This window comes from Danio rerio, chromosome 3 (assembly GCF_049306965.1).
Source record: "Danio rerio strain Tuebingen ecotype United States chromosome 3, GRCz12tu, whole genome shotgun sequence".
Classification (NCBI taxonomy): domain Eukaryota; kingdom Metazoa; phylum Chordata; class Actinopteri; order Cypriniformes; family Danionidae; genus Danio; species Danio rerio.
The window spans coordinates 10,908,205-10,920,321 of NC_133178.1; the positions used below are offsets into that span (position 1 = coordinate 10,908,205).

Consider the following 12,117-nt stretch of genomic DNA (forward strand, 5'->3'; position numbering starts at 1 on the left):
TTTTATTTAAAAATGTAATCCCTTCCCCTAAACCCAAGCAAAACTGTAAATTATTCCCAAAATCAGAGGGGAATAATAGTTGGATAACAATCATGTAGAAGTGCATAAACCTAACCATAAGCGTAAACGTATCCCTTAATTCTGATTGGTGGATTGTAATGTTGTTCCAGGATCAACATAGATGTTAATCCAGGAACACGTCCTATTTGTTGAAACCAAGTTGGCGACATACCAAGTGATCTAGAGTGATCTATCAATGTGTTCATACATTTTACATCAAAATTGGATGTAATCTGGATGTAAAAACTGCATGTCATTTGACTCTGTGTCTGAATAAGTTCTATAGCATACTTTACTACTGTTATTGCCCCTAACCATTCTCATAATACTGATTATATTGATGTAAGAGCCCGCTCTTATGTTCAGCTGATTTCAATACAGCCCCTAATGAGAAGAAAGACTACAGCTAATTATGTTTAAACTATATTTAATTATCATTTACACCTTTTATAATTAGCATTTAATGATTTGTTTTATAGTGCAAAACTACATGCATAAGGATAAATATGTCCACATCAGAAGCAGGGGTTCCCAAAGCCAACACGTGACTGCAGGTCGTGGATCTCTTGCAGAAGTGGCTCCGCTTGTAAATTCATCTGTAAAAGCAATAGTGTAATGCTATTTTAAACACCACAGACTTTAATACTCACAAATGCAATAAGACAAAATTGGCAAACCTTTATGGCGTATTTATACGATTGCTCTGCTTCTAGTTTCCTGCCGGTCTGAAAAGAACAAAGCAGCCAAATTCAAAATTAAAATATAAATAACTACAAAAATACAACTTGACACAGCTTTGTTTGCTCTGGTGTCAAAACTAAAATGATTTAGATGTCGAAATGGCTTCTTCTATGCAGGCAGTTTACTAGGTTTTTAAAGAGAGCAGTTGTGTCTGTTAAATCAAATTGACAGTGATTTCAACATAAAAGAATAATCCACTGACAAAATGTAAATTCTCTTGGCTAAACAGGTAAACACAGCATTTTTTTCTCATATTACAGAAGTCAATGGGATCCAAAAACTAGGAAAAACCCAGTGGACACCATGATGTTAAACTGACATCACTTCCTCACTTATTTCTTGCTATATCAGGGGTCGCCACAGTGCAATGAACCACTTAGCACAAAATGGCACAAACATAATGTTAAAATCACTTTAAAAAAAACAATCTGATTTGATGTTAATTGACTAGCTTGGTCAAAAGTCTTTTACTCAATTTTTGATGTTTTTTATACCAATTTTAGATGTCTATTTGATGTCATTTTAACATCAAGGATAGATGCATTTTAGAGATACAAACAAAGTGTACATTTGAAATTGATAAAGCTCCTGTAATGAATTGTTGATGTTTGTTTGTTTTTATGCCAATTTTAGACGTCAATTTGATGTCATTTTAACATCAAGACAGTTTACATACACTGTAGGGATATAGAAAAAGTGTAAATTTGAAATTGAAGAAAGTCTGTAATTAAGTCCAGTAATAAATCATTGATGATTTTAATACCAATTTTAGATGTCAATTTGATGTCATTTAAACATCAAGGTAGATTACATGTATTTTAGAAACACAAAAAAAGCATAAATTTGAAATCAAAAAAGTCCTGTAATCAATTTTTGATGTTTGTTTGTTTTTATACCATTTTTAGACGTCAATTTGTTGTCATTTTAACATCAAGGCAGTTTACATGCATTGTAGGAATACAAAAAAAGTGTAGATTTGAAAAAATAAAAACTCCTGTAATCGATTTCTGATATTTGTTTTTTAGGGGTGGATCACGTTTTTACATTCAAAAAAAGCAAGGCACACGGCAATGCTTTCTTATTAACAAAAAAAAAAGAGGTTGTGTGCTTTTTTTATCACTAGACAATAGCCCCTTTCACACAGTGATACCGGTAAATATCCGGAAAATTTCCGGAACGACTTTACCGGTATATTCAAAAAAATGCTGTTCACACAGGCGAGGACGTTACGGAATTTTTTCGGAAAAGACCATTCACACATCCATCGCAAAATGCCGGTAATTTCTGACATCATTAACCAGAAATGAGCTGTAAACGGCTGCGCTTGTGTTCGTAAACATTTGACTACATTACAAACTCTTCGGATGGATCAGTATTGAGTACAACTCCAATGAAAACACATAGAGAAACACTTTCGCATGTCGAGATGTTCATGATATGTGTGTGTGCTGGCACTATGGGCGCTCACGGGCACACGCAAAGCTTGAAGGTAAACAAACAACGGATTATCATAAACATTTTATCGATGATTATTTACACAGTTAAGAAGGAACAAAGAAACATTATCTGACTAACATCTAGCAGTTAAAGGTGTGTGGAAAAATATTCAAAGGCTTTTATTCTCATAAACCGGCGCACGTGAATGCGTCTGACTGTTCTGATTGGCTAAAGCAGGTGTCTCACGTCAGCATGTTCTAGACGTGGACGCGCTCTTTCCGCCAATCTTCCTTCTGCATTCACACAGCACAGCATTACGGCAAATTTCCGGTAATGTTACAACTTCTCTTTCCGGAAAATAGCCAGAACGAATTTACCGGTATTTTCAAAAAGGGCCTGTTCACACATACAACCTTTCCGGAAAATTGCCGGTAATTTTCCGGAAAGGTCTGTATGTGTGAAAGGGGCTATTGACTGAAGTGTTTGCAAGTGTTGCTGTTGATATTGGTATAATTTTATTATTTAATAATATTGTGATATTCAAGATTTGTGAAGTCATACAGCTCTCGATAACTCAAAAGAGCAACCACTGGTCTCTCCTCTATCTTCGAAAGTCTCCGAAGTTATCTCAACAACACAAACACTGCGGTCACCCCAACGGAAACGCCTCTGCTTTCATTTGATTGGAGAATGAAAAAGACGGACCTGACTTAATGCACTTTTTTCTGCTAAGAGTTTACTTTTTTCAACTGCGAGCGCACAGCACACAATGGCAAAAATGCGAGGCGCAGCAAACCGCAAGGTTAATCACCATGCAAAACGCTTGTGGCCGGTTGCAAATCATTAAAAAAAGATGCCTCTCTACGCAAAAAGCGCGATCGGTGTGATCGGCTCCTTATACCAATTTTTTATGTCAATTTGATGTCATTTTAATAACAAGGTAGTTTACATGCATTATAGGGATACAAAAAAAGTGTAAACTTGAAATTGAAAAACTCCTGTAATTGATTTTTCATGTTTGTTTTTATGCCAATTTTTGATGTCTATCTGATGTAATTTTAACATCAAGGCTGTTTACATGCAATGTAGGGATATAAATAAACAGCGTAAATCTGAAATTGAAAAACTCCTGTAATCGATTTTTGACGTTTGTTTGTTTTTATGCCAATTTTAGATGTGAATTTTATGTCGTTTTAACATTAAGGTTGTTTACATGCATCGTAGGGATACAAAAAAAGTGTAAAGTTGACAGTGAAAAAAGTCTTCTAATCGATTTTTGATGTTTGTTTTTTAAGTGAAGTTATACAAACTAATTTCGAGAGGAGCACGTGATATAATTGACTGCAGCTGGCCACCCATCTACATTCAATAGTTAGCCAATCAGATTAATCCAAACTCACTATAAGTAGCCTTGCTAACAACTACTCCCTTATCTTTGTTTTCCGAAGAAACCCCCCATCCACCCCTTCTCCTCCTTTCTTCCTTTACCACGGGGGAGCTCTCGAGGGGAGCTCACCTGATCACGTACTCCCCTCACATGCTCTTTGGACCAGGCGGGAGCCCTGGGCTCAACTATCTCCGAGCTCAGGGTTCTCTCCCAGGACAGCATGCCAAACCTGCTAACAGTTGTCAAACAATATCTAAGTGTGAACTCTTGAATGTCAATTTTAGATGTCAGTTTGATGTCATTTTAACATCAAGTTAGTTTAGATGCATTTTAGTGACACAAAAAAGTGTAAATTTGAAATTGAAGAAAGTCCCTAATTACAGAAGTCCTGTAAAAAAAAAAAAAAGTTGTTTTTATAGTAATTTTAGATGTCAATTTGATGTCGTTTTAACATCAAGGTTTTTTTCTGCATTGTACAGATACAAAAAGGTGTAAATTTGAAATTGAAAAAGCTCCTGTAAATGATTTTTGATATTTGTTCACTTTTATGACAATTTTTCGACGTCAGTTTGATGTCATTTTAACATCAAGGCAGTTTACATTTATAGTAGGGATACAAAGTAAACATTTGTGCATGTGTAAATTTGGGATTTCAGACGAATAGAACTTTTCTTAAATTATAAAACTTACACTTTACGACATTATTTTGGTGGTCAGAAGGGCATCATTGTGTTGATGTCAAATAGACGTCAAGGTTTTGACACCAAATCGATTAGCATTTTATGACAGTTGCTTTGATGTTAATTTCAACGTGATGTTGTATTGATATCAATATAATCGATTTAGTGAATTTAGACATCAAGCTAAATAAATAAACTTGACATTGTTATATAGTTTGCTAGGATTAGACAACGAATAGCTGTGATACAAAAATTTGAACAATCTGAGGGTTCAAAAAATGTAAATATTGAGAAAATTGCCTTTAAAGTTGTCCAAATTAAGTGCTTAGCAATGCATATTACTAATCAATAATTAAATTTTGACATATTTCAAGTAGAAAACTTACAAAATGTTGTCATGGAACATGACCTTTACTTTATAATTGAATGATTTTTGGCATAAAAGTGAAACTGATCATTTTGATCCGAGCTATTCCTACAAATATAAAGCTGGGCTGGCTTTTATGGTCCAGTGTCACAAATGATAGCCAACATTCTTCAAAATATTTACTTTTGTGTTTTACAGAAGGACGAATGTCATGCAAGTTTATGCAATCGCACAAGCAATTAATGTCTGGACCAGCAATCCCTTAGTGTAATGAAAGTAGATCACAGCACAGGAATGAATAAAAGACAGTGGCAGATGAATGCATTCGGCAGTCACTTACCCGTAAACAGACAAGAGACAGGTAAGCCCACACCTCTGCATTCCTGTTATTCAGAGCGTTGGCTTCAGTCAGAGCTTCTTCAGCTTCAGTCAGCTCCTCCAGCTAGAGATACAGCAAAACAATTAGCCGTACACAAACACATCCACATCTCTAAAGCCTATTAGATATCAATATAATCAGAATTTGCTGAAAAAACAATGTTGTGCATACCTTCTGTTGTCTGACTGATAGATTATACTTTATACACTGATATCATGTAAAAAAAAAAATCATTTTTGTGTTTAGGATTATTTTGTGTCTTTTTTTATTAAATGATTTACAGAATTTTTTTTTACTGTTTTTGTTTTCATTACTTTTATAACTTGTCCTTTGTAGAAGCATGGACTTTTACGATATCTATGGTCAGTGTTAGGCTGATTTTAGCAACTCTTTTTTTTTTTTTTGATTATTTATTTATTGCAGAACAAAGCCAGCATACATAGCTAGCAACAACTATATACAAGCCAGGGTTTGCATTAAATAAAAATACATAAAGAAATTACAAATAATAATAATAATAAAATAAAGACATTACAATAATAAATGAATAACAATACACAGAAAAAAATAAAGAAAAAACTCTGGGGTGAGAATTAACTAGTTATTATATAAGAAATTTTCTCAATAAAATCGGACCATACTTTGATTTTAGCAACTCTTGATGTCACATGATTTGTACTCCGCTTACAAGGTTGCATGTTGTAAGAACATTTTCCTAACATTTCCACTCAATAAAAAATAAATAAAACTCTCACTATTCTCAGAATGTACAAAATATGCCAATTTAAAAATGTCTTTTCAAGACACTTTGTACCTTAACAGTGTCAAATTTGCTCTTTCAAGAACTATTTAAAGGCATTTTGCTCTATCCAAAATGCGTCAATTTATTTTCAGTAAATATAAAACATTAAATACATTTTAAACAATGCTTTTAATAAAGATTCTTTTAATGTAAACGCACCTTTTTCATTTAAAACACTTGAACATAAATCAAACGATCTATATTTTGCTAAACATTTCACAACACTTTTCACAAAAAATGTTACAGAAATACTTTCTCCCATGTACAATACAAAACAAACGTTCTCCAATGTTCACACAATACCTTTGTAATCACTTAAAAGTTCATTTAATTTACTTAATTTTAGAATAGAAATAGAATTATGCAAATGTTGAATTAGCTTTACAATAGTAAAATGTCTGCATGAACACTTTGCATATGCAGGACTTTTGCTAGCACACATGCGTAGTGGAAAGCAAACGCCAAAAGCTGTGGATATCAATAATGAAAATGTATTTATCGGAAAACGTTTACCAAATGTATATTAAAAATGCTTTAACTGTTTAGTTTACCTTAAATACCTATAGTTTTGTTTTACCAGTTGTTTTGTATAATCGAACTTAATAATTAATGTTTATGAGTTTCTTTAAGCATGCGCTTTTAAATGATGATTCATGTTTTAATATGGAAATTCTTAATAAAATCACTTTGCCTTTACAGTAATATTTATTTTCATAGCTATTGTAATAAAGGAGTTGTTCAACACTTGAGTACCTTTTTTATGAGAACAATTGTGTACCTTCATTTCAGTTGTACTATAAAAGGTACAAAACAGTCTCATTCAGTCTTTTCTGTACCATATAAGGTACAATTATTTGTAAGGAACATTATTTGTACCACCGTGTACTTTTTTTCTGAGAGTGTACTATAGATTTATACTCACTCTATAGCAGGCAATTCCCAGCCGGAGCCAAGTGAGACATGATGGAGAGTGTTTGCAGGCACGCAGGAACACTGGTTTGGCCTTTTCATACTACAAAGGAATGAAGCAAGCAGGAAAACGGCTATATAAAGACTTCAAATTAGGCATTGCGATGTTTTGATTTCTGTAATATACAGTTGAAGTCAGAATTATTAGCCCCCCTTTAATTTATTTATTTATTTATTTTTAAATTATTATTTTTTTTTTAAATCTGTTTTAAATATGGCAACGCAGTGGGTAGTACGTTCGCCTCACAGCAAGAAGGTCGCTGGGTCGCTGGTTCGATCCTCAACTCAGTTGGCGTTTCTGTGTGGAATTTGCATGTTCTCCCTGCGTTCACGTGGGTTTTCTCCGGGTGCTCCGGTTTCCCCCACAGTCTGCTGGATAAGTTGGTGGTTCATTCTGCTGTGGCGACCACAGATTAATAAAGGGACTAAGCCGACAAGAAAATGAATGAATGTTTTAAATATTTCCTAAATGATGTTTAACAGAGCAAGGGAATTTTCACAGTATGTCTGATAATATTTATTCTTCTGGAGAAAGTCTTATTTGTTTTAATTAGGCTAGAATAAAAGCAGTTTTTAATCATTAAAAGCCCATTTAAGGTAAAAATTAATAGCCCCTTTAAGCTGTATGTTTTTCAATAGTCTACAGAACAGCCCATCGTTTTACAATAAAAACGATGCCTAATTACCCACACCTGCCTAGTTAAGCCTTTAAATGTTACTTTAAGCTGTATAGAAGTGTCTTGAAGAATATCTAGTAAAATATTTTGTGCCGTCATCATGGCAAAGATAAAACAAATAAGTTATTAGAAATGAGTTATTAAAATTATTATGTTTAGAAATGTGTTGACAAAAAATCTTCTATCCTTTAAACAGAAATTGAGGGAAAAATAAACAGGGGGCTAATAATTCTGAATAGCTTGAATAGCTCTATTAGGAAAGAAATCATTCATGTAGATTGATAAGTGTGATTTTGTAAGGGTGTGAATTAATGTATAAATACATAAACAAATTGTGAGCAAAATAATTACAATAGAGCAATGAAAAAATTCAAATAAACAGTGCTTTTCCGGTGAGTCAATCAGTATTCAGGTACAGAAACTGTATAGTGTTGTATTGTATTAAATCTGTAAAATTATTCTTCATTAAAGTAACAAATGTACTTTTTTGTGCCTGAATGCTTTACCCATGTAAACGATTAAGTTTCACGCTGTTCACGCATAAAAACTGCTGTGCTGATCAATTATAATCCCAGCTCGACATTGCATATTCTGCTATGTGTCACTTGCAGGGCCGGCCCGTGGCATAGGCACTAGGCAGTATAGGCAAATGCGCAGGGCGCCGTACAGCCAGGGGGGCGCAGAAATGAGGGAAGAAAAAAAAAAGTAATTCCCACTGTTCTTAAAACTATGGTATTACTTCAGAAAGGAAAAAGCACACATTCATTTAGCTGCATAGTGCAAAGCCTACTACTACTAATAATAAGACCCCCCCCCCCCCCACCCCAGTGAATAATTAGACATTACCTGCTACACAGTGTTAATTTTTTTAATGCTTCATCAAGCTCGGCATGTCAAAACGTCCCCCAAACTGTCTGGTGCGCAGGGGAGGTAAAAAAAAGAGAGAGGGGTCTGGATGCAGACCTGGTGCAGTGCAATCTGAGCTGCATCCAATGATTTTTATTGGGCTCACCTAACCCCACCCCTAACCCTACCTCTTACAATGATGTCACTCGCTCCATTTGAGTGAATAGAGTGGAGGAACTATGACGTCAATTTGTATGCAAAACCCTGGAAGCGAGTTGGCAGGCACTTTTTTCCAGGGGTTTCAGTACAGCGTAACCGCTACTACGTCATCGGGTGGGCGTGGCCTATCTGTGAATTTGCATAGGTCACGGATCATGCGCAGATTGTGAAAACAGCCGTTTGATTCAGATACCTGTACGTATTCGCAGGGCTTTCGTGTCCAATACCTTTTATATGCAGTACAAAATAGCTGTCCTGATCGCAGGTGTTTCATGTGAAGTCAGTGTATGTTATATTAAACAAATTACCTTAAGATACCTCTCAGATTACATTAATACTGTTATAACTGTACCGATCCCCGGGCTTTTGTGTCAAATACTTTATATATCATATACAGTAACATCAGATACCTGTCCTGATCCCAGGGGTTTCATGTATGATCACTTTTATATTAGTTAACATCAGATACGTGTCCTGATCCCAGGTGTTTCATGTATGATCACTTTTATATACAGTAACATCAGATACCTGTCCTGATCCCAGGGGTTTCATGTATGATCACTTTTATATTAGTTAACATCAGATACGTGTCCTGATCCCAGGTGTTTCATGTATGATCACTTTTATATACAGTAACATCAGATACCTGTCCTGATCCCAGGGGTTTCATGTATGATCACTTTTATATTAGTTAACATCAGATACGTGTCCTGATCCCAGGTGTTTCATGTATGATCACTTTTATATACAGTAACATCAGATACCTGTCCTGATCCCAGGGGTTTCATGTATGATCACTTTTATATTATATACAGTAACATCAGATACCTGTGCTGATCCCAGGAGTTTCATGTATGATCACTTTTATATATATTAACATCAGATACCTGTCCTGATCCCAGGGGTTTCATGTATGATCACTTTTATATTATTTAACATCAGATACCTGTCCTGATCCCAGGGGATTCATGTATGATCACTTTTATATTATATACAGTAACATCAGATACCTGTGCTGATCCCAGGAGTTTCATGTATGATCACTTTTATATATATTAACATCAGATACCTGTCCTGATCCCAGGGGTTTCATGTATGATCACTTTTATATTATTTAACATCAGATACCTGTCCTGATCCCAGGGGATTCATGTATGATCACTTTTATATTATATACAGTAACATCAGATACCTGTGCTGATCCCAGGAGTTTCATGTATGATCACTTTTATATATATTAACATCAGATACCTGTCCTGATCCCAGGGGTTTCATGTATGATCACTTTTATATACAGTAACATCAGATACCTGTCCTGATCTCAGGGGTTTCATGTATGATCACTTTTATATTATATACAGTAACATCAGATACCTGTCCTGATCCCAGGTGTTTCATGTATGATCACTTTTATATACAGTAACATCAGATACCTGTCCTGATCCCAGGTGTTTCATGTATGATCACTTTTATATTAGTTAACATCAGATACGTGTCCTGATCCCAGGGGATTCATGTATGATCACTTTTATATACATTAACATCAGATACCTGTCCTGATCCCAGGGGTTTCATGTATGATCACTTTTATATACAGTAACATCAGATACCTGTCCTGATCCCAGGGGTTTCATGTATGATCACTTTTATATTAGTTAACATCAGATACCTGTCCTGATCCCAGGGGTTTCATGTATGATCACTTTTATATTATATACAGTAACATCAGATACCTGTCCTGATCCCAGGGGTTTCATGTATGATCACTTTTATATTAGTTAACATCAGATACCTGTCCTGATCCCAGGTGTTTCATGTATGATCACTTTTATATACAGTAACATCAGATACCTGTCCTGATCCCAGGGGATTCATGTATGATCACTTTTATATACATTAACATCAGATACCTGTCCTGATCCCAGGGGTTTCATGTATGATCACTTTTATATACAGTAACATCAGATACCTGTCCTGATCCCAGGGGTTTCATGTATGATCACTTTTATATTACATACAGTAACATCAGATACCTGTGCTGATCCCAGGAGTTTCATGTATGATCACTTTTATATATATTAACATCAGATACCTGTCCTGATCCCAGGTGTTTCATGTATGATCACTTTTATATACAGTAACATCAGATACCTGTCCTGATCTCAGGGGTTTCATGTATGATCACTTTTATATTAGTTAACATCAGATACCTGTCCTGATCCCAGGTGTTTCATGTATGATCACTTTTATATACAGTAACATCAGATACCTGTCCTGATCTCAGGGGTTTCATGTATGATCACTTTTATATTAGTTAACATCAGATACCTGTCCTGATCCCAGGTGTTTTGTGTATGATGACTTTAAATAAAAATAGAAAATAAATATGAGTTATGTTAAATAACTAAGATCGAAAAAGAAAAATTAACCACGATTTATTACAAAAAATGTGGTATTTATTTGTTTAAACATGACTGAATACCATATTTTAAACTACAAAAACACGGTTAATCTTACCACAACCATTATTATTTGGTTTAAAATGGAAGTACAAAAGCCCAGAGACAGTAAAACGGAGTAATACGGATTAAAACGAGGTCAGCTGTTTTTGTTAATGAAATCTTTAAAATATAACATTATAACAACAAAAAAATAACCTGTATGATTGTTTTTTCCTTCGTTATCCACCGCGGTAGGTTCTTTATCCATAATCATCCTGTTTGAAATGACCGCGCTAAAAAAGAACCTGTACTGCGCATGATCGGTGACCTCTCAGTATTGTTTTTTTTTTTTAAGGGGGCGTTTCCCAAACACCGACCGAGCCACGCCCATTTTACGTCGTGGTAATGAAACCCCTGGAATTTAGTGCATGCCGAAGCGAGTTAGCATTTTAGCACTTCCGGTTCCCTCTTCCCAAAGTCAACGGGTTTTTTTGAATGGGGTTTCAGTAAAATCGCTTAAATAAGGTCCAAATTCAAGATATTTTCACGTTTTGTTCTACGACATAAAACACATCAGTTACAATACACTTTTGAATTTTTAATTCGGCCATGCTTCTTTAAAAAGACGGTTGCTATCAAGTTGCTAAATGGGACTACAGGCGGTGTCGGGGACATTATACGTCATCGAGCTGATCTGGTCTGGAGCGCAGCTCGCTTGTGTTGGGCATTTGGATTTGTCTGTATTTTCATGAATAGTATTTTATAGTTTTTTTTTGTGTTTTTCTAATTAAGAATTCAGATTGTGTATAGATAATGTCTTCACATGTAAAGGCTGTCGAGACAGATTCATTTGTTGATCATTTATTTTTATTTTAATTAAACGATATTATGAAGATACTGCTCACCAGTGCAGCCTGTCTCTCTCCTGCCCTCAGTAATGCAAACGTGTGAATAAATGTGTAAAAATACAGACATATTCACTGTCATTTTAACGTGATCAAGTGATTTTTCGTCTTTTTTTATTCATCTGAACACATTTTACTCAGTCATAACTGCAATATTTACACTCCTCCATAAAACGTATAGCAGATATGACTGTATGGGCTGCTTTT

The 12,117-nt window shown here is 34.9% G+C and overlaps 1 protein-coding gene across 3 annotated transcripts in view; it reads right to left on the reverse strand.

Moving 5' to 3' along the window:
* Positions 1–470: 470 nt before the first annotated feature.
* cfap70 (cilia and flagella associated protein 70) overlaps positions 471–12,117 on the reverse strand; it is a 68,421-nt gene continuing 56,774 nt past the window's right edge. For all 3 annotated transcript variants that reach the window (XM_009299211.5, XM_073944158.1, XM_009299210.5), the window contains 4 exons: positions 6,776–6,865; positions 5,013–5,114; positions 738–785; positions 471–656 (listed from right to left, as the gene is read on the reverse strand). In XM_009299211.5, the coding sequence (XP_009297486.2) occupies positions 576–656; positions 738–785; positions 5,013–5,114; positions 6,776–6,865 (321 nt within the window). In that variant the 3' untranslated portion in view covers positions 471–575. The remainder of the gene's footprint in view (positions 657–737; positions 786–5,012; positions 5,115–6,775; positions 6,866–12,117) is intronic.